The sequence below is a fragment of the Oncorhynchus gorbuscha genome, linkage group LG11, assembly GCF_021184085.1.
Source record: "Oncorhynchus gorbuscha isolate QuinsamMale2020 ecotype Even-year linkage group LG11, OgorEven_v1.0, whole genome shotgun sequence".
Classification (NCBI taxonomy): Eukaryota; Metazoa; Chordata; class Actinopteri; order Salmoniformes; family Salmonidae; genus Oncorhynchus; species Oncorhynchus gorbuscha.
This window is the reverse complement of record NC_060183.1, coordinates 80,605,836-80,629,882: the sequence shown is the minus strand read 5'-3', so window position 1 is coordinate 80,629,882 and position 24,047 is coordinate 80,605,836. Positions and strand designations below refer to the sequence as shown.

Sequence of the window (24,047 nt, the reverse complement as noted above, 5' to 3'; positions counted from 1 at the left end):
TTTCCAAATCATGTCCAATGAATTGAATTTACCACAGGTGGACTCCAATCAAGTTCTAGAAACATCTCAAGGATGATCAATGTAAACAGGATGCACCTGAGCTCAATTTCCAGTCTCATAGCAAAGAGGCTGAATACTTATGTAAATAAGGTATTTCTGCTTTTTATTTAGAATACATTTGCAAAAATCTCTAAAAACCTGTTTTCACTGTCATTATGGGTTATTGTTTTAAGAGTGCTGAGGATAAAATAAAATGAATCCATTTTAGAATAAGGCTGAAATGTAACAAACTGTGAAAAAAGTCAAGGCAACCTTTGAGAAATTATATGAAACCAGGGACACCAGGTCGAAGCAAAGATTCACTTGTAGAAGTAGCAGCCTACGGTGCATAAAGGACAATAAATCCAGATTCCACATCATGGAGCAATCTACTTCCTACAACTGCCCAAATTAAGACTTGAAGAGCTGCTTCTGTGTGGGCAGCGCTCAGTCTAACAAGTTATCCTGAAGGCATGCCTTGCCACGTGTACCCGGCTCAGTCTTCAACTCGTAAACTCTACTGTGGCCACATGGGGACCGTAGTCGGTCTGGACGGTCAGCTGGTTTTAGGCAGACCCAAGGGGACTATGTGGACTTCCCGTGTCTCTCATACGTTTTCCTCTTGTGGTGGAGGCTAACTGCCTGTAGCATCGTGTTAATGAGAGGCATGTGCTTAGGCCTTGGCTGAGTCTCTCGTCTCCAAATTCGTCCGGTGTCTGTCTGTTATTCGAGAACGTTCTCTGGAAACACAGCTTCAGTAGAAGTCACAATGAGGGCCAGTTAGTGGACTGTTCAACATAATACACTGTGTGAGGGCCAGTTAGTGGAGTGGTCAACATAATACCCTCTGTGTGAGGGCCAGTTAGTGGAGGGTACAATATAATACACTCTGTGTGAGGGCCAGTTAGTGGACTGTTCAACATAATACCCTCTGTGTGAGGGCCAGTTAGTGGAGTGTTCAACATAATACCCTCTGTGTGAGGACCAGTTAGATGGACTGTTCAACATAATACCCTCTGTGTGAGGGCCAGTTAGATGGACTGTTCAACATAATACCCTCTGTGTGAGGGCCAGTTAGTGGAGTGGTCAACATAATACCCTCTGTGTGAGGGCCAGTTAGTGGAGTGGTCAACATAATACACTCTGTGTGAGGGCCAGTTAGTGGACTGTTCAACATAATACACCGTGTGAGTGTCTGTTTGGTATATTCAAAGCATGTGTGTTTGCTCATGTTTTAGGAGTATTTGTACAAGTCTCTGTGTGTGTACAGTTGCTGTCCGTCCGTCCGTCCGTCCGTCTGTGTGTCTGTCTGTGTGTGTGTGTGTACAGTTGTTGCTGATAGGAAGATGTGATGTTCTGTGGGTTTCATGCCATGTAACAGTTGGCATACGTTATATAAATTAAGCTAGTTTTAAACCATTTCAAGAATGTGTGCTGTATGTTATTTTGGATAAACACGAGATACTTTGTCCAATAGTATATGTTTTAGAGCCTGTGAGTGTGTGTGTGCGTGCAGTGGTGTCTTCTGGATTCTGTCATGTTGTTTTGCCCTTGTTCTGTACGGAGCGATTGAGTAACGCTATACCTCATCCCATTGGCTCTGGGCGTGCAGGGCTTGTATGCTGTTGGTGTAATGGGTTTGCCGACAAAATGGAGACCTGGCCCAAGAACCAGAGACTTTCTTTATTACATCTTATGTTATCCCTAACTAAATCAGGGGACAGACGGAGGATACATCCCTAGTCCATGCGATGGCTAGTATTACCACCATCATGAAATTATCATTTAGGTTCCTTCTGATGTCACCTAGTGGCTTCCTCGATGCGGTACCCCCCCAAGCCTTCCTCGATGGGGAACCCCCCCCAAGCCTTGCTCGATGGGGAACCCCCAAGCCTTGCTCGATGGGGAACCCCCCAAGCCTTGCTCGATGGGGAACCCCCAAGCCTTGCTCGATGGGGAACCCCCCCAAGCCTTGCTCGATGGGGAACCCCCCCAAGCCTTGCTCGATGGGGAACCCCCCCCAAGCCTTGCTCGATGGGGAACCCCCCCAAGCCTTCCTCGATGGGGAACCCCCAACTGCTTCCTGATGGGAACCCCCAAGCCTTCCTCGATGGGGAACCCCCCCAAGCCTTCCTCGATGGGGAACCCCCCAAGCCTTCCTCGATGGGGAACCCCCCAAGCCTTCCTCGATGGGGAACCCCCCCAAGCCTTCCTCGATGGGGAACCCCCAAGCCTTCCTCGATGGGGAACCCCCAAGCCTTCCTCGATGGGGAACCCCCAAGCCTTCCTCGATGGGGAACCACCCCAAGCCTTGCTCGATGGGGAACCCCCCAAGCCTTCCTTGCTCCATGGGGAACCCCCCAAGCCTTGCTCCATGGGGAACCCCCTCAATACTTGCTGTATGGGGACCTCCAAGCCTTCCTCAATGGGAAACCCCCAAGCCTTCCTCGATGGGGAACCCCCCAAGCCTTGCTTGATGGGGAACCCCGCCCAAGCCTTCCTCCATGGGAAACTCCCCCAAGCCTTGCTCGATGGGGAACCCCCCCTCGATGGGGAGCCTTCCTCCATGGGGAACCCCCAAGCCTTGCTCGATGGGGAACCCCCAAGCCTTGCTCGATGGGAAACCCGCCAAGCCTTCCTTGATGGGAAACCCCCAAGCCTTCCGATGGGAAACCCCCAAGCCTTCCTCCATGGGAAACCCCCAAAGCCTTCCTCGATGGGGAACCCCCCCAAGCCTTGCTCGATGGGGAACCCCCCAAGCATTCCTCGATCGGGAACCCCAAGCCTTCCTCGATGGGGAACCCCCCTTCCTCGAGCCTTGCTCGATGGGGAACCCCCCCCAAGCCTTCCTTGATGGGGAACCCCCCTTCCAAGCCTTGCTCCATGGGAACCCCCCTCAAAGACTTGCTGGATGGGGACCTCCCCAAGCCTTCCTCAATGGGAAACCCCCAAGCCTTCCTCGATGGGGAACCCCCCCTCCCTAGCTTTGCTTGATGGGGAACCCCCCTTCCTAAGCCTTCCTCCATGGGAAACTCCCCCCCTAAGCCTTCCTCCATGGGGAACCTCCCCCCCCCTTCCTAAAGCCTTGCTCGATGGGGAACCCCCCAAAGCCTTGCTCGATGGGGAAACCCCCCTAACTTTCCTCGATGGAAAACCCCCCTAACCTTCCTCGATGGGAAACCCCTAACCTTCCTCGATGGGAAACCCCCTAACCTTCCTCGATGGGAAACCCCCTAACCTTCCTCGATGGGAAACCCCTAACCTTCCTCGATGGGAAACCCCTAACCTTCCTCGATGGGAAACCCCTAACCTTCCTCGATGGGAAACCCCTAACCTTCCTAAATGGGAAACCCTTAACCTTCCTAAATGGGAAACCCTTAACCTTCCTAAATGGGAAACCCCTAACCTTCCAATGGAAAACCCCTAACCTTCCAATGGAAAACCCCTAACCTTCCTAGATGGAAAACCCCTAACCTTCCTAGATGGAAAACCCCTAACCTTCCTAGATGGAAAACCCCTAACCTTCCTAGATGGGAAACCCCTAACCTTCCTAGATGGGAAACCCCTAACCTTCCTAGATGGGAAACCCCTAACCTTCCTAGATGGGAAACCCCTAACCTTCTTCCTAGATGGGAAACCCCTTCCTAACCTTCCTAGATGGGAACCTTCCTAGATGGGAAACCCCTAACCTTCCTAGATGGGAAACCCCTAACCTTCCTAGATGGGAAACCCCCTAACCTTCCTAGATGGGAAACCCCTAACCTTCCTAGATGGGAAACCCCTAACCTTCCTAGATGGGAAACCCCTAACCTTCCTAGATGGGAAACCCCTAACCTTCCTAGATGGGAAACCCCTAACCTTCCTAGATGGGAAACCCCTAACCTTCCTAGATGGGAAACCCCTAACCTTCCTAGATGGGAGAACCCCTAACCTTCCTCGATGGGAGAACCCCTAACCTTCCTCGATGGGAAACCCCTAACCTTCCTAGATGGGAAACCCCTAACCTTCCTAGATGGGAGAACCCCTAACCTTCCTAGATGGGAGAACCCCTAACCTTCCTAGATGGGAGAACCCCTAACCTTCCTCGATGGGAGAACCCCTAACCTTCCTAGATGGGAGAACCCCTAACCTTCCTAGATGGGAGAACCCCTAACCTTCCTCGATGGGAGAACCCCTAACCTTCCTCGATGGGAGAACCCCTAACCTTCCTAGATGGGAGAACCCCTAACCTTCCTCGATGGGAGAACCCCTAACCTTCCTCGATGGGAGAACCCCTAACCTTCCTCGATGGGAAACCCCTAACCTTCCTCGATGGGAAACCCCTAACCTTCCTCGATGGGAGAACCCCTAACCTTCCTCGATGGGAAACCCCTAACCTTCCTCGATGGGAGAACCCCTAACCTTCCTCGATGGGAGAACCCCTAACCTTCCTCGATGGGAGAACCCCTAACCTTCCTAGATGGGAGAACCCCTAACCTTCCTCGATGGGAGAACCCCTAACCTTCCTAGATGGGAGAACCCCTTACCTTCCTAGATGGGAGAACCCCTAACCTTCCTAGATGGGAGAACCCCTAACCTTCCTAGATGGGAGAACCCCTAACCTTCCTAGATGGGAGAACCCCTAACCTTCCTCGATGGGAAACCCCTAACCTTCCTCGATGGGAGAACCCCTAACCTTCCTCGATGGGAGAACCCCTAACCTTCCTCGATGGGAAACCCCTAACCTTCCTCGATGGGAAACCCCCTAACCTTCCTCGATGGGGCACGGCCACTTGATCTGTGATTATCTCTTTTCACGTTGTCTGTCAGGTATGTTTTCCAGTCCCTTTGGCAATTCATTAATTTCCCTTTTTTGAACATCGATATCACAAAACAATTCCAGTAATCTGTAAAAGGTGTCAACATCAGGGGAAATGTCTTAGGTAACAAACGCTCTCCAAGTCTTCCTGCGTTTTGCATGCTCAACAACATACTGTGCATAATGTCTGGATTTTTTTTGCAATGGCAAGATTGGTAACATTACTATGTATTTTTGTGGCACAGTGTTTCTTTTCACTCAGGTTACAGAGTCTGTTCAGTGAACCATGCGTATGTGATAATGACTAACCTTGCCTGAAACCTGAAGGCGTGCATTAGCTTCCTCAAATGAATAGGCTTTGAGTTCAGTGTGCTACCACAGTCTTTACAGTCCTGTTTTTAGAAACAACAGCATTGGTTGCTCCTACTTGTCTGTGTCGATGTGGTAATCAAGCTATAAATCTGAATACCCTGCACATTTCTTTCTGGCCTTGTAATGAAAAGAAAATGTGTTAGAAAAAGAAAAAGGGAGAGAAAACAGAAGTTGCACGTTACCGTGGCAACCCTGATAAATACAGTCCCCATAACGTGGTCCCTGATCGCTGAGATTAGACCACTGGAACATGGAGAAAAAAATATAGCCTTTTGTTACATTCCTGGGGTCTGGTCGCTGAGTGACACTGCTATTAGACTACTTTTAGCTGCTTCCTTAATGAGTGCAGAAGGAAATGTCTCACCATTGGCTGTCCCCGTCCGGTTTCATTGTGTGACAGTGAGCGCAAATAAAAAGTAATGCTAAAACTCAAAAATAAAACTGAATCCTTTGGAATTAACCGACTGTGTTTTACACACCGGATACTTCTATAGCACGCGTACAGCCTCGATATGCTTACATACCAAATGTTCTCTGAATCCTATGAAACGTCTCCATCAGTTGATATAAATATGAAACGTAGTAAAAGTTCCCACATCAAACACTTTAGACAATCCCTTTTACTTGTGTTTGTATTAAATGCATTCTATACCATACTTATTCCTACCCATAATGCATTGTCCCTATTCCTTTAGCACTCTTTTTTCTCTTTGGGAAGACTGGCAGGTTGGTAAGGGCCCATTGTCCCAGGACAGATTGTAGTCCTGGTAAGGGCCCATTGTCCCAGGACAGATTGTAGTCCTGGTAAGGGCCCATTATCCCAGGACAGATTGTAGTAGTCCTGGTAAGTCGCTCTGGATAAGAGCGTCTGCTAAATGACTTAAATGTAAATGTAAGGGCCCATTGTCCCAGGACAGATTGTAGTCCTGGTAAGGGCCCATTGTCCCAGGACAGATTGTAGTAGTCCTGGTAAGTCGCTCTGGATAAGAGCGTCTGCTAAATGACTTAAATGTAAATGTAAGGGCCCATTGTCCCAGGACAGATTGTAGTCCTGGTAAGGGCCCATTATCCCAGGACAGAATGTAGTCCTTATAGACTCACCTGTTTCAATATAGCTTGTCTACACCCCCCCCCATACAGATTCGCTACACCCCTACACCCCCTCCCCCTTATACCCCTACCATATACCCCCTCACACAAAACTTTTCACCCTTTCAGATTCTCTATTTTTGCGTATTTCTGACACTGAATATTGTCAGATCTTCAACCAAAACATAATATTAGAAAGGAAACCTGAGTGAACAAATAACACAACATGTTGATAATTAAATACATGATTAAAGAAAGTTATGCAAAACCCAAAAAAGTAAATTGCCCCCCTTCCACTCAATAACTGGTTGTGCCATTTGTAGCTGCAATGACTGCAACTAAAACGCTTCCTGCAGTTGTTGATCTGTCTCTCACAATCATGAATTCTGCTCAGAATCAGAGAATCAGAGAATCAGAGAATCAGAGAATTCTAAAGGAGAATGTCAAGCTATCCATCCGTGAGCTGAAGAGCAGCTGGGTCATGCAGCAAGACAATGATCCAGAACACTAATCACATCAAATCAAGCTTTATTTATTCAGCACATTTCAGACACGGACTGCAACACAATGTGCTTCACAGGAAAAAATTTAAAATAAAAACAATGAAAATAAAAACAGAAATATTTAATACAGAATAAACATAAAAGATCTCTTAAAAATGTCCACAGTTTTGTCCCCCCTCAGGTTCTCTGGCACACTATTCCAGAGGCTGGGGTCATAGTAACTAAAGGCTGCTTCTCAATGCTTCTTGGTCTTAGGCTTTGGGATAGTTAAAAGGCCAGCACCAGAGGACCTGAGGAATCTACTGGGTACATAACTTAAAAGGATGTCTGCAGTATTGGGGTGCACAATCGTGGGTTGATTTAAAAACCAATAGAAGAAACTTAAAATCAGCCTGAGAGAGAAACGTCCACACCTTGGCAATGTTCCTCAGGTGGTAAAAAGCTATTTTGTTCACATTCCTAATGTGTGATTCGAAATTGAGTTAAGAATCTAAAATAACAGCTAGGTTTTATTTTTATTGCCCGTGAATTAAAATGTGAGGCCTAATTCTCTCTCTGTGCTTTGGCTCCAACAATAAGTACCTCAGTCTTGTCTTGATTTAGCTGGAGGAAGTTGTGAGCCATCCAAGTATTTAAAATCACTAATACAGTGTAATAATTTTTCAGTGGAGTTAAAATCCTCTGTTGACACAGAAATGTAATGTTGTGTATCGTCTGCTTAGCAGTGAAAATCGATGCTGTGCTTTCTAATAACGCTGTCAAGGGGTGACGTGTATATACACACGGAACAGTACCGGACCCAAAACGGAACCTTGTGGAACGCCACATGTAATATGTATTTTCTCCGAGTTATGTTCACCAAGAGTGACAGAAAAACAACCACTTACGACCGGTTAAATAGATCCTAGTCTACATCAGAATGCCTGAAAATAAAGTTCTGGAATGGCCTAGTCAAAGTCCAGACCTAAACCCGATTGAGATGTTGTGGCAGGACCTGCAATCAGCAGTTCATGGTCAAAAACCCACAAATGTTTCTGAGTTAAAGCAGTTCTGCATGGAAGAGGGGGCCAAAATTCCTCCACGGCGACGTGAGCGACTGATCAACAACTACAGGAAGCGTTTGGTTGGAGTCATTGCAGCTAAAAGCAGAACAGAACACCCAGTTATTGAGTGAAAGGGGGTATTGATTATTGCATAACTTTGCTTATTAAATAAATGAAATAATATGGCACTGTCCACACACACACACACACACACACACACACACACACACACACACACACACACACACACACACACACACACACACACACACACACACACACACACACACACACACACACACACACACACACACACACAACGGAAGGAAGCCGTCAATGTTGCCATTGTTTAGCCTATGCGCAATCACTGTCTACTCCCTGTGAATGAAGAGTCATCACACGCACACTCCCCCTGCAACCTTCTTTTTTTTCACCATTCCGTGGAACTCTCTATTCCCCCAACCCACATCCATCTGGAGCAATTCCAAACCCATTACATCACCCTTAACACTCTCCTGGTCAACAGACAGAGGAAAGTAAAGGAAGGTCAAGAAATCAAGGAAAGGAACCATTCCCTGTAACATCTGTCCACATGGAGCATTTCAAAATAAATAAAAAAATCACTGCTTATTTAGTCTGCTGCCCTTGACGTGGATTAAACTCAGATAGCATGCGGGATAATTGTTGTAACACCCTGACTCTATAGATGACCTCAGAGTACAGTGGGAAAGACAAGAGAGGGGCGGAGATAGAAGCCAAGTGAAAGAGAGACGAGGTCGTACAAGAAAGAGTGAAAAGAGAAAGAGAGGAAGACTGACGTCTTAGCTCTGAATGGGTCGGTGTGGAGGTGTGGGGGGCTGCTTGTGTTGCTTCAGCCCACTCTGGAACAACCAGGCCAGTGCTGCGCTTGTTTCCCCCTCTCCCTCCAATCCAAATGGAATGACTCAACCAGGGCTGGCCCTCGCCGGCCCTCCTGGGCCCCGCAAATAACTCAATCCTGAGAGGTTTGCCGGGATTGGTAGCCAGTGATCTCATTCTGCCACGGCGTAAACACACAGGTGGGGCCAAGCTGAAAGCCTCGTTGCATGCTGGGACAGGGTATTGCCCCCCCCCGCCCGCCCCCAACTCACAGTTTGAGGGTCATTGAGTTTGATCAGTGATTAACCTTGCACTTTTTTTTCCATTTCTCTTTCAAGGCATTCTTCCCGAAAGGTTGGCTAGAAGGAAAGGAATGTGAGAGGTTGGATAGAAGGAAAGGGAGCTGAGAGGTTGGCCAGAACAAAAGGGAGGTGAGAGGTTGGCCAGAACTAAAGGGAGGTGAGAGGTTGGCCAGAACGAAAGGGAGGTGAGAGGTTGGCCAGAACGAAAGGGAGGTGAGAGGTTGGCCAGAACGAAAGGGAGGTGAGAGGTTGGCCAGAACGAAAGGGAGGTGAGAGGTTGGCCAGAACGAAAGGGAGGTGAGAGGTTGGCTAGAACGAAAGGGGGGTGAGAGGTTGGCCAGAACGAAAGGGAGGTGAGAGGTTGGCCAGAACGAAAGGGAGGTGAAAGGTTGGCCAGAACGAAAGTGACGTGAGAGGTTGGCCAGAAGGAATGGGACGTGAGTGGTTGGCTAGAAGGAAAGGGATGTGAGAGGTTGGCTAGAAGGAAAGGGACGTGAGTGGTTGGCTAGAAGGAAAGGGACTTGAGTGGTTGGCTAGAAGGAAAGGGACGTGAGTGGTTGGCCAGAAGGAAAGGAACATGAGTGGTTGGCTAGAAGGAAAGGGACGTGAGTGGTTGGCTAGAAGGAAAGGGACGTGAGTGGTTGGCTAGAAGGAAAGGGACGTGAGTGGTTGGCTAGAAGGAAAGGGACTTGAGTGGTTGGCTAGAAGGAAAGGGACGTGAGAGGTTGGCTAGAAGGAAAGGGAGGTGAGTGGTTGGCTAGAAGGAAAGGGAGGTGAGTGGTTGGCTAGAAGGAAAGGGACGTGAGTGGTTGGCTAGAAGGAAAGGGACGTGAGTGGTTGGCTAGAAGGAAAGGGACGTGAGTGGTTGGCTAGAAGGAAAGGGACGTGAGTGGTTGGCTAGAAGGAAAGGGACGTGAGAGGTTGGCTAGAAGGAAAGGGACGTGAGAGGTTGGCTAAGAAGGAAAGGGAGGTGAGTGGTTGGCTAAGAAGGAAAGGGATGTGCGTACAAGGCTCTAAAACCCAATAGTATTTAAAGGGAGGACACACAAACACAGATACACACACGGGTCTTACCTGCTAGGTCTTCCTTGGATGAGGCCATGCGCGGGGAGCCGTGCATAGGTTCGATCTTCAGAGAAAGCCTGCAACAACACAACCATCTGGTCAAAAAATGTGATTGTTAGGTTACTATTGGTAGGTTAGATTACCTGTTAGATATTACTGCATGGTCGGGAACTAGAAGCACAAGCATTTCGCTACACTCGCATCTGCTAACCATGTGTATGTGACAACATTTGATTTGATTGGTCTATAGCAGGATGGCTCAAAAATCCTGCCCAAATAATCCTCAAAGTCACTTTAAACCAAATGTTATAGCAACACAAATACCACAAGTTGCACATTATTGGAGGAAATCTGGTATTTACAGTGGGGAGAACAAGTATTTGATACACTGTAGATTTTGCAGGTTTTCCTACTTACAAAGCATGTAGAGGTCTGTAATTTTTATCATAGGTACACATCAACTGTGAGAGATGGAATCTAAAACCAAAATCCAGAAAATCACATTGTATCATAATGCTCATAAATGCTCCCTCACAGGGGTAAATGGTTGAACTAAATGCTCCCTCACAGGGGTATATGGTAGAACTAAATGCTCCCTCCCAGGGGTAAATGGCAGAACTAAACGCTCCCTCCCAGGGGTAAATGGCAGAACTAAACGCTCCCTCCCAGGGGTAAATGGCAGAACTAAACGCTCCCTCCCAGAGGTAAATGGCAGAACTAAACGCTCCCTCCCAGGGGTAAATGGCAGAACTAAAAGCACATGTCAAGGTAATTCAATGAAGATCGTAAGGCAAACAAAGCATAAACACTTTGATAGGAAGGCCTGAGGGGCACAACCCAGGCACAACAGATGTCTGTCGGACAGAAGATAGACTGACTGTCCATCTGGATACATCGTGGGTATATATAACAACCCGTGTGGCTAACCCGTGGTGGAGTGGTGACACCACAGGCTCTTCTGTTACCACGCACCGACCCGAGCCAAAGGGCTGCACCGTAAACTAAATTCAGAGCTTTTCACCGCATATCTGACGTTTACAGCTCTACTAGGTTATCACTACTGTCCTCATTGTCATTGGATCAAAAGGCATTCTTTTGAGTTGGTTTCTGTCAACCTGGAATGGTGTGGATATCGATAAGGTCCAGAAATACAGATAAATTCCTTGTTAGTGCAGATGAATTCCTGGTTAGGTACATTTCAGTGAAGAACTAGAGAAACTCGGGTACAAATCACAAAGTTTTCAATAAGTGAGAAAAAGCAGCTCTTAATTAAAAAGGAACAATCTGAGGTTGTTACATACATTTTTTGGGGGGCGGGTCTTATAAATTAGAATGATACAGTACGTACCCATTGGTTTGGGGCGGCAGGGTAGCCTAGTGGTTAGAGTGTAGGGGCAGCAGGGTAGCCTAGTGGTTAGAGTGGAGGGGCGGCAGGGTAGCCTAGTGGTTAGAGTGTTGGACTAGTAACCGGAAGGTTGCAAGTTCAAACGCCCGAGCTGACAAGGTACAAATCTGTCGTTCTGCATCCGGAACAGGCAGTTAACCCACTGTTCCCAGGCCGTCATTCAAAATAAGAATTTGTTCTTTAACTGACTTGCCTAGTTAAATAAAGGTAAAAAATAAAATAAAAGAATATAACTTATGAGCTTAGTACAACTGTCGTACCCCATCAGAAGCCAAAATATATACGCTTGTTATAAAGTAAAGGTCAAAAAATGGGTAAAACTAACATGTTGATCTCAAGGATGATCAATCGTTGTATTCATACCTCTATTCATGAGAGTGGTGACATGTCTCCAGTCCCTCAGCTTTTAACCCGGAACAGGGACGAGGAGGGGCTTTGTTATCGTTTCAATTGCCGATTGACACTTTACAAATCACACAAATATCAAAACTATCCATGCAGTTTCTCCTGGAGTAAACAGCACATTTCTGACAACAAATGCATTTGTATATATTAAATAAAACTCAAGCAAAGAATGCTGATAACAGACAGACTAACACTAACTGACAGTCAGTCAGTCTTTGTCTATCAGTTAGTCTAACTGACAGACAGACTAAATAACAGACAAAGACTAAACTACTGTATTGTCAAGGTTTAAGCCCAAAAACTATTTTCAAAAACCATTTTGGGCTGCCTGAAGAACTCACCGAATGTGGTTTTGCCAAAAGCACATATTCACACGAACACACAGTAATGTAATTAAACACGTGCGTGTATTGTTGTAGAACCCAACTCTTCTGGAAAATACAATCATTTCAATCAGGTTGTTTTTGAAAGTGGGTCATGACGAATAGTTGAAAGGAATTCTCCTTCATAAAACATGGCATTATAGTTAAATGCTCAAAGTTGTGACGAACAGCGCGTTAGGAAAATATTCAGGCCCCTTGACTTTTTCCACATTTTGTTACGGTACAAAATTGTATTCTAAAATGGATTAAATTGCCCCCCCCTCAATCTATACACAATTCCCCATAATGACAAAAGTAAAAACAGGTTTTAAGAAATGTTTGCAAATGTATGAAAAAATCAAATAAATTAAACATCACATTTTTGGACACCATATTCAAGGGTTTCCTTCTTTTTACAGTCTGAATCAGACCACTGTAACCTGCCCTGGGTACAGTCTGAACCAGACCACTAATCTGCCCTGGGTACAGTCTGACCACTGTAACCTGCCCTGGGTACAGTCTGAATCAGACCACTGTAACCTGCACTGGTTACAGTCTGAATCAGACCACTAATCTGCCCTGGGTACAGTCTGACCACTGTAACCTGCCCTGGGTACAGTCTGAATCAGACCACTGTAACCTGCCCTGGGTACAGTCTGAATCAGACCACTGTAACCTGCCCTGGGTACAGTCTGAATCAGACCACTGTAACCTGCCCTGGGTACAGTCTGAATCAGACCACTGTAACCTGCCCTGGGTACAGTCTGAATCAGACCACGGTAACCTGCCCTGGGTACAGTCTGAATCAGACCACGGTAACCTGCCCTAGGTACAGTCTGAACCAGACACTGTAACCTGCCCTGGGTACAGTCTGAATCAGACCACTGTAACCTGCCCTGGGTAAAGTCTGAATCAGACCACTGTAACCTGCCCTGGGTACAGTCTGAATCAGACCACTAATCTGCCCTGGGTACAGTCTGACCACTGTAACCTGCCCTGGGTACAGTCTGAATCAGACCACTGTAACCTGCCCTGGGTACAGTCTGAATCAGACCACTGTAAGCTGCCCTGGGTACAGTCTGAATCAGACCACGGTAAGCTGCCCTGGGTACAGTCTGAATCAGACCGGTAAGCTGCCCTGGGTACAGTCTGAATCAGACCACTAATCTGCCCTGGGTACAGTCTGACCACTGTAACCTGCCCTGGGTACAGTCTGAATCAGACCACTGTAACCTCCCCTGGGTACAGTCTGAATCAGACCACTAATCTGCCCTGGGTACAGTCTGACCACTGTAACCTGCCCTGGGTACAGTCTGAATCAGACCACTGTAACCTGCCCTGGGTACAGTCTGAATCAGACCACTGTAACCTGCCCTGGGTACAGTCTGAATCAGACCACTAATCTGCCCTGGGTACAGTCTGACCACTGTAACCTGCCCTGGGTACAGTCTGAATCAGACCACTAATCTGCCCTGGGTACAGTCTGACCACTGTAACCTGCCCTGGGTACAGTCTGAATCAGACCACTAATCTGCCCTGGGTACAGTCTGACCATTCTAACCTGCCCTGGGTACAGTCTGAATCAACCAGACCACTGTAACCTGCCCTGGGTACAGTCTGAATCAGACCACTAATCTGCCCTGGGTACAGTCTGACCACTGTAACCTGCCCTGGGTACAGTCTGAATCAGACCACTGTAACCTGCCCTGGGTAAAGTCTGAATCAGACCACTGTAACCTGACCTGGGTACAGTCTGAATCAGACCACTGTAACCTGCCCTGGGTACAGTCTGAATCAGACCACTAATCTGCCCTGGGTACAGTCTAACCACTCTATCCTGGGTACAGTCTGAATCCCACTAATGGGTACAGTCTGAATCAGACCACTAATCTGCCCTGGGTACAGTCTGAATCAGACCACTGTAACCTGCCCTGGGTACAGTCTGACCACTGTAATCTGCCCTGGGTACAGTCTGACCACTGTAATCTGCCCTGGGTACAGTCTGAATCAGACCACTAATCTGCCCTGGGTACAGTCTGAACTGTAATCTGCCCTGGGTACAGTCTGACCACTGTAATCTGCCCTGGGTACAGTCTGACCACTGTAATCTGCCCTGGGTACAGTCTGACCACTGTAATCTGCCCTGGGTACAGTCTGACCACTGTAATCTGCCCTGGGTACAGTCTGACCACTGTAATCTGCCCTGGGTACAGTCTGTAATCTGCCCTGGGTACAGTCTGACCACTGTAATCTGCCCTGGGTACTGAAGTCTGACCACTGTAACCTGCCCTGGGTACAGTCTGAATGCCCTGGGTACAGTCAGACCACTGTAACCTGCCCTGGGTACAGTCTGAATCAGACCACTCTGCCCTGGGTACAGTCTGACCACTGTAACCTGCCCTGGGTACAGTCTGAATCAGACCACTGTAACCTGCCCTGGGTACAGTCTGAATCAGACCACTGTAACCACAGTCTGAATCAGACCACTGTAACCTGCCCTGGGTACAGTCTGAATCAGACCACTGAACCTGCCCTGGGTACAGTCTGAATCAGACCACTGTAACCTGCCCTGGGTACAGTCTGAATCAGACCACTGTAACCTGCCCTGGGTACAGTCTGAATCAGACCACTGTAACCTGCCCTGGGTACAGTCTGAATCAGACCACTGTAACCTGCCCTGGGTACAGTCTGAATCAGACCACTGTAACCTGCCCTGGGTACAGTCTGAATCAGACCACTAATCTGCCCTGGGTACAGTCTGACCACTGTAACCTGCCCTGGGTACAGTCTGAATCAGACCACTAATCTGCCCTGGGTACAGTCTGACCACTGTAACCTGCCCTGGGTACAGTCTGAATCAGACCACTAATCTGCCCTGGGTACAGTCTGACCATTCTAACCTGCCCTGGGTACAGTCTGAATCAGACCACTGTAACCTGCCCTGGGTACAGTCTGAACCAGACCACTAATCTGCCCTGGGTACAGTCTGACCACTGTAACCTGCTCTGGGTACAGTCTGAATCAGACCACTAATCTGCCCTGGGTACAGTCTGACCACTGTAACCTGCCCTGGGTAGAGTCTGAATCAGACCACTGTAACATGCCCTGGGTAAAGTCTGAATCAGACCACTGTAACCTGACCTGGGTACAGTCTGAACCAGACCACTAATCTGCCCTGGGTAAAGTCTGAATCAGACCACTGTAACCTGCCCTGGGTACAGTCTGAATCAGACCACTAATCTGCCCTGGGTACAGTCTGAATCAGACCACTCTATCCTGTCCTGGGTACAGTCTGAATCAGACCACTAATCTGCCCTGGGTACAGTCTGAATCAGACCACTAATCTGCCCTGGGTACAGTCTGACCACTGTAATCTGCCCTGGGTACAGTCTGAATCAGACCACTAATCTGCCCTGGGTACAGTCTGACCACTGTAATCTGCCCTGGGTACAGTCTGACCACTGTAATCTGCCCTGGGTACAGTCTGACCACTGTAATCTGCCCTGGGTACAGTCTGACCACTGTAATCTGCCCTGGGTACAGTCTGACCACTGTAATCTGCCCTGGGTACAGTCTGACCACTGTAATCTGCCCTGGGTACAGTCTGACCACTGTAATCTGCCCTGGGTACAGTCTGACCACTGTAATCTGCCCTGGGTACAGTCTGACCACTGTAATCTGCCCTGGGTACAGTCTGACCACTGTAATCTGCCCTGGGTCTGACACTGTAATCTGTCAGTGACCACTGTAATCTGCCCTGGGTACAGTCTGACCACTGTAATCTGCCCTGGGTACAGTCTGACCACTGTAATCTGCCCTGGGTACAGTCTGACCACTGTAATCTGCCCTGGGTACAGTCTGACCACTGTAATCTGCCCTGGGTACAGTCTGACCACTGTAATCTGCCCTGGGTACAGTCTGACCACTGTAATCTGCCCTGGGTACAGTCTGACCACTGTAATCTGCCCTGGGTACAGTCTGACCACTGTAATCTGCCCTGGGTACAGTCTGACCACTGTAATCTGCCCTGGGTACAGTCTGACCACTGTAATCTGCCCTGGGTACAGTCTGACCACTGTAATCTGCCCTGGGTACAGTCTGACCACTGTAATCTGCCCTGGGTACAGTCTGACCACTGTAATCTGCCCTGGGTACAGTCTGACCACTGTAATCTGCCCTGGGTACAGTCTGACCACTGTAATCTGCCCTGGGTACAGTCTGACCACTGTAATCTGCCCTGGGTACAGTCTGACCACTGTAACCTGCCCTGGGTACAGTCTGACCACTGTAACCTGCCCTGGGTACAGTCTGACCACTGTAATCTGCCCTGGGTACAGTCTGACCACTGTAATCTGCCCTGGGTACAGTCTGACCACTGTAATCTGCCCTGGGTACAGTCTGACCACTGTAATCTGCCCTGGGTACAGTCTGACCACTGTAATCTGCCCTGGGTACAGTCTGAACCAGACCACTGAACCTTCCAAAGGAAAGCAGACCCAGACAGTCTTTTTTCTCTCCCTCGGGATGGAAAGTTACAATGCATTCAAAGAACAGACAGAGGGAGGGATGGATGGATGGAAAGAGAGTGAGGGAGGGAGGGAGGGATGGATGGATGGAAAGAGAGTGAGGGAGGGATGGAAAGGGAGGGAGGGGGAGGGATGGAAAGAGGGAGGGAGGGATGGAGAGGGAGGGATGGAAAGAGGGAGGGATGGAGAGAGGGAGGGAGGGATGGAAAGAGGGAGGGAGGGTCCAGGTTGGTCAGTGCTGATGAAAGCAGCAGGCTGAGGGAGGGATGGAGAGAGGGAGGGAGGGATAGAGGGAGGGAGGGATGGAGAGAGGGAGGGGGGATGGAAAGAGGGAGGGAGGGATGGAGAGAGGGAGGGAGGGTCCAGGTTGGTCAGTGCTGAGGAAAGCAGCAGGCTGAGGGAAGGATGAAGGCATCTGGACAAAGATTAAGGGCTCTCTCTTGTGCTCCCTTTCTCTCTCTGGTTGCTAAGGGACTTTGAGGCTGAGTCAGGGTCACTTCACCTTGGAGGATCGCAGACAGCCGTCACTATGGTTACCACATTGGAACCCCCTCCATGTCCCCCCAAACCCACCTGTCGCCTCCATGCCTCCCTCAATTTTTTTGGAATGGGGTCGTCCTGTTCTAGCCGACCCTTCATCCACTGTTCCAATTCCACCACCATCTCTCTCACATGCCAGGAGAGTGTCTGTTGAGACAGAAACCTCCCCAGGCCACATTTAACAGAAAAGTAGACAAGCTGTACTGCAGTGCTGGATATGGGAACCAGGTGTGTGTTCCCAACAGCTACGGAGGCAGAGATATAGAGGAAGCCATGAAAGAAATACAAGTCCCTTTAAAACAATAGTGAAGCCTGCTACTGACACGGTGTTATAACAGTGGTGAAGCCTGCTACTGACACGGTGTTATAATAGTGGTGAAGCCTGCTACTGACACAGTGTTATAACAGTGGTGAAGCCTGCTACTGACACGGTGTTATAACAGTGGTGAAGCCTGCTACTGACACGGTGTTATAACAGGGGTGAAGCCTGCTACTGACACAGTGTTATAACAGTGGTGAAGCCTGCTACTGACACAGTGTTATAACAGTGGTGAAGCCTGCTACTGACACAGTGTTATAACAGTGGTGAAGCCTGCTACTGACACAGTGTTATAACAGGGGTGAAGCCTGCTACTGACACAGTGTTATAACAGTGGTGAAGCCTGCTACTGACACAGTGTTATAACAGTGAAGCCTGCTACTGACACAGTGTTATAACAGTGAAGCCTGCTACTGACACAGTGTTATAACAGTGAAGCCTGCTACTGACACGGTGTTATAACAGTGGTGAAGCCTGCTACTGACACGGTGTTATAACAGTGAAGCCTGCTACTGACACAGTGTTATAACAGTGGTGAAGCCTGCTACTGACACGGTGTTATAACAGGGGTGAAGTCTGCTACTGACACGGTGTTATAACAGTGAAGCCTGCTACTGACAGTGTTATAACAGTGGTGAAGCCTGCTACTGACACGGTGTTATAACAGTGGTGAAGCCTGCTACTGACACGGTGTTATAACAGTGGTGAAGCCTGCTACTGACACGGTGTTATAACAGTGAAGCCTGCTACTGACACGGTGTTATAACAGTGGTGAAGCCTGCTACTGACACGGTGTTATAACAGTGGTGAAGCCTGCTACTGACACGGTGTTATAACAGTGAAGCCTGCTACTGACACGGTGTTATAACAGTGGTGAAGCCTGCTACTGACACGGTGTTATAACAGTGGTGAAGCCTGCTACTGACACAGTGTTATAACAGTGGTGAAGCCTGCTACTGACACAGTGTTATAACAGTGGTGAAGCCTGCTACTGACACGGTGTTATAACAGGGGTGAAGTCTGCTACTGACACGGTGTTATAACAGTGAAGCCTGCTACTGACAGTGTTATAACAGTGGTGAAGCCTGCTACTGACACGGTGTTATAACAGTGGTGAAGCCTGCTACTGACACGGTGTTATAACAGTGGTGAAGCCTGCTACTGACACAGTGTTATAACAGTGGTGAAGCCTGCTACTGACACAGTGTTATAACAGTGGTGAAGCCTGCTACTGACACGGTGTTATAACAGTGGTGAAGCCTGCTACTGACACAGTGTTATAACAGTGGTGAAGCCTGCTACTGACACGGTGTTATAACAGTGGTGAAGTCTGCTACTGACACAGTGTTATAACAGTGAAGCCTGCTACAGACACGGTGTTATTTTACAGTTTGACTGCTACCGACACGGTGTTATTTTACTGATTGACTGCTCGTCATACAGTGGCCTGAAGTTTTCTACCACTGGGTTTCTGATGTTTGTTGTATTGGCTTGTCTGAGCTTAGAGCTGTGGTTCTATCCATGTTGCTTTTCAGTAATATCACTTAGAGCTGTGGTTCTATCCATGTTGCTTTTCAGTAATATCACTTAGAGCTGTGGTTCTATCCATGTTGCTTTTCAGTAATATCACTTAGGGCTGTGGCTCTATCCATGTTGCTTTTCAGTAATATCACTTAGAGCTGTGGCTCTATCCATGTTGCTTTTCAGTAATATCACTTAGAGCTGTGGTTCTATCCATGTTGCTTTTCAGTAATATCACTTAGAGCTGTGGTTCTATCCATGTTGCTTTTCAGTAATATCACTTAGAGCTGTGGCTCTATCCATGATATCCTCATGAAGGCTGAGAAACATTAACATGCCATAACCATATAATTGGAAAACAGGGCAATAGAAAGATTTGTATTGCGTACTGTACACAGGAGACCATGGAAAAGGTTGTGGGAAACAAAATATTTTTGATTTAAAAAAATAAATAATTCTGCTACACATAAAAAGTTAATGGCTCAACACAACAACAACAAAAAACCCATTGGAAAATAGAGCATGAACCAGATGTGTTCCTTGCAGCAAAATACAGCTACATGCACCGTATACATTAAAAGGGGCAATCGGCTATTTAAACAATAACGAAGCCAAACCCTGCCACTGTTTCTGTAAAAAGATGAGAGATTGGGCTGGAAAAAATGTCAAACACTAATTCATAGAGCTATGGATGCAAGAACTGACTATCCACAATATCAACATTATATACTGAACAAAAATAAAACACAATATGTAACAATTTCATAGATTTTAGGGAGTTACAGTTCATATAAGGAAATCAGTCAAATGAAATAAACTCATTAGGCCCTACTCTATGGATTTTATATGACTTGGCAGGGGTGCAGCAATGGGTGGGCCTATGCATTCCCTGGCCCACCCTTGCTGGGGAGCCAGGCCCAGCCAATCAGAATTAGTTTTTCCCCACAAAAGGTCTTTATTAGACAAAAATACTATTCAGTTTCCTTAGCTGTCCGGGTGGTTAGTCTCAGATGATCCCGCAGGTGAAGAAGCCAGATGTGGAGGTCTTGGGCTGGCATGGTTACATGTGGTCTGCGGTCGTGAGGACGGATGGACGTACTGCCAAGTTGTCTAAAACGATGTTGGAGGCAGCATTCAATTCTCTGGCAACAGCTCTGGTGGACATGTCTACATTCAGCATGCCAATTTAACTCTTCCCTCGAGACTTGAGATCTGTGGCATTGTGTTGGGTGACAAAACTGCACATTTTAAAGTGGCCTTTTATTGTCCCCAGCACAAGGTGCACCTGTGTAATGATCATGCTGTTTAATCAGCTGCTTGATATGCCACATCTGTCAGATGGATGGATTATCTTGGCAAAGGAGAAATGCTCACTAACAGTGATGTAAACACATGTGTGCACATTTGAGGTAAAATAGTATTTTTTGTGTGTATGGAAAGTTTTGGGGATTTTTTATTTCAGCTCATGAAAAGTGGGACCAACACTACATATTGCATTTATATTTTTGTTCAGTACAGTTGTATATTTTGAGCTGTGCTCCTAAAAAAGTGTGCAAACGTCTTGTAGAATCTACACCCACAGCTTGCATTCTCCAGATATATATATTTTTAATGCAGTAGTTTGATGCTCTGAAATGCGATAATTTGAGTGACCTGTGAAGGAATATTTTGTATTTGTGCTTTTCTAATAATCAATTAGACTGGGTTCATGCAAGTGACTGATTGATCGTGCCTGGGAGGAATCCCCACCATCAGTATAAGCAATTTGGAAGTATGCCCAGAACATTGTTTTGAGAACAGAAAGGGATATCTCAGTTTCAAGGTCGCAGCTTGGAGAAAAGAGGCCTCTCTCGTGAGGTATTTGTCAGTCACATGCATGAACCAAAAGTTACTGATGAAAAAATATAAATCATGCAAATATAACTTGTCTGTGTGTGTAAGCAGTATATGAGAGAACTAACGGGACTGCCCCGGCAGAGCTTCCGACCGACGTGTACTATGGTGCATTAAGTTTGTTGGAACCACTCCAGCTTGCCGATAATTAATTTAATATTGACTTCAGGTGTCCCTGGTGGTAATTTCAACAACAGACCATTCAAAAGTTCCAATGCAGAAAAATGGATAAAAGAAAAACAGTCGTAGGTAATAAATACTCTTCACATTAAAAGAGTAATACTATTGCCATGTGTTTTTCATTGAGGCCATATTGCATACAGACATAGATATAAGGTTGTCCTGACATTGCAATGGTAGCTCATGTTAAGATAAGAAGGCTAACAGATCTGCTGGGGTCCAAGCCGCCCACAGAACCTGAAGGCTAACAGATCTGCTGGGGTCCAAGCCGCCCACAGAACCTGAAGGCCAACAGATCTGCTGGGGTCCAAGCCGCCCACAGAACCTGAAGGCCAACAGATCTGCTGGGGTCCAAGCCGCCCACAGAACCTGAAGGCCAACAGATCTGCTGGGGTCCAAGCCGCCCACAGAACCTGAAGGCTAACAGATCTGCTGGGGTCCAAGCCGCCCACAGAACCTGAAGGCTAACAGATCTGCTGGGGTCCAAGCCGCCCACAGAACCTGAAGGCTAACAGATCTGCTGGGGTCCGTGTGCGTTGCACCCAGTGTTACAGTTAACAAAAGTAACGTGTTACTTTACAATATTACTTCGCATTGTAACTCCTTGTATAACCCGCGTTGTTATTTTGCGTTACTTTCACAATACATTATCTTTCATTATACATTCACTAGTTTCTCTTTTCATCAGCTTAAATGAGCCAAATACACTGAGTTAACAAAACATTAGGAACACCTGCTTTTTTCCATGACAGACTGACCAGGTGAAAGTCGGGATCCCTTATTGATGTCACATTGATGTCAGTGTAGGTGAAGGGGAGGAGACAGGTTAAGGAAGGATTTTTTGACCTTAAGACAATTGAGACATGGATTGTCTGTGTGTGTGCCAATCCAAGGGTGAATGGGCAAGACAAAATATATAAGTACCTTTGAACTGGGTATGGTAGTAGGTGCCAGGTGCACCGTTTACAGTGTGTCAAGAATGCAATGCTGCTGGGGATTTCTCTCTCAACAGTTTCCCGTGTGTATAAAGAATGGTCCACCACCCAAAGGACATCCAGCCAACGGCAGGCCAGTGGTCGAAAAAAACAGGTAATTGATGAAAGAGGACAGAGGCGGCTGACAATAATTTTACAGTTAGTCAACTGACAGAGTCCAGTACAACATTGGTGTCCAAAGACCCATAAAATAATGTGCAACTTGTCGTACCTTGACATGAATGGGGTACGGCAGCCAATGACCTTAGAGAATTCCACTTCTTTCAGCATCCCCAAAAAAATAAAGAAACTGTAGTTGAAGGAACAAAAACACTGGAGAATTGGAAAACATTGCCTGGGCTGATGAATCCCGGTTCCTGCTGTTTCACGCTGATGAGAAGACTTAGAGTATAGAGAAAACCACCAGTACCACCAGTACATGCATCCATCATGCAGCGTCTCAACATTGCAGGCTGGTGGTGGTGGCGTGATGGTATGTTTCCATGGCACACATTGGGCCTCTTGATGAAAGTGGAGCAATGTTTTGAATTCCACAGGATATCTAAAACATCATAGCCAATCAGGTGCATCCTTTCATGGCAGCAGTGTATCCATCTGCAAATATATATATATATATATTTTTTAGCAGGATAATGCCCCATGCCAAAAGGCTAGGATTGTCCAGGAATAGTTCCACGGACATGACAGTGAAATCAGTTTACGGCAATGTCCTGCCCAGACACCAGATCTCAGTCCAATTGAGCATCTGTGGGGATGAGATGGAACGAGCTATTTGGAGTGGAGATCCACTACCCGTCATCTTGACAACTCGTGGGAAGCATTGGAGTCAACATGGACCAGCATCCCTATGGAACGCTTGCAACACCTTGTAGAGTCCCATGCTCCGACGAATTAAGGCTGTTCTGAGGGCAAAAGGGGGTGCAACTCAATATTAGGAAGATTTTCAGATATCAAACATCTGTACAGATATCCTATCTTTCCATTCAAAATCTTTCTCTCGAACCGCCAGTTCTGGTTAGACCGCACGTACCCTAGGTTACTTGACAAAGTAACTATTATTATATTACCCAATTTTTTTTTTAAAGTAACGCGTTACATTACTAGTTACTCAACAAACAAAAAAGCAATCTGATTACGTAAGGTGTTACTTTTGTAAAGACCCAAGCGGGCATAGAGTTCTGTGGCGTTTCGGGCGGTCATTGCAAGGTTCTTGAGCGAGAATCGAACTTGGCATCAGAAGGGCAACAGACAGATGGGTTCCCACCGTTCCGGAGCTCTAATCAGTCTCATCAATGACAGGTCGGTTACAGTAGGAATGTAGAACCTTCACAGCTCAAAGACACCTACCGAAGAGAGAGTCTCTCAAAACAAGCCGGACTTCATATTTACCTCATCAGCAGGAGTGCATACGAGGCTCTGAGTGTGAGTTTATTTTATTTTATCAACAGCTGTGAGATGACACAAGCTTGTTGAACTGCACTTGTTTTCTATGGCACGCGTGTGAGGAGGGGGGGGGGGGGTGAGGTTGATGCTCGCAATAATATTTATCTTTACTAGAAGACGGCTGGGAGTCAAAAAAAAAAAAACATTTTGTGACATGTGCTTTACATTTTCCTCCACAAACATATCGTACTTAACTCAAATGTAGCGGGAGAGCTGCTGTGCCTGGCGGGCGTACATGTTAACGTACGCTGTCATCCCCCTGGCGGAGGAGATCCTCTCTTGGCCAATCACTAATGCCGGGGATCTTAAACACAGTCCTCTAGTCCAATGAGCTGGAATCATTTCAAGCTGAGATCTACAGTTGCTGCATTCATTTTTTTGGACTAAAA

At 47.1% G+C, this 24,047-nt stretch overlaps 1 protein-coding gene across 3 annotated transcripts in view; it reads right to left on the bottom strand.

Moving 5' to 3' along the window:
• LOC123989539 (ras-specific guanine nucleotide-releasing factor RalGPS1-like) overlaps positions 1 to 24,047 on the bottom strand; it is a 318,616-nt gene that overhangs the window by 26,993 nt on the left and 267,576 nt on the right. For all 3 annotated transcript variants that reach the window (XM_046290621.1, XM_046290623.1, XM_046290622.1), the window contains one exon: positions 10,079 to 10,146. In XM_046290621.1, coding sequence (XP_046146577.1) covers positions 10,079 to 10,146 — 68 coding nt within the window. The remainder of the gene's footprint in view (positions 1 to 10,078; positions 10,147 to 24,047) is intronic.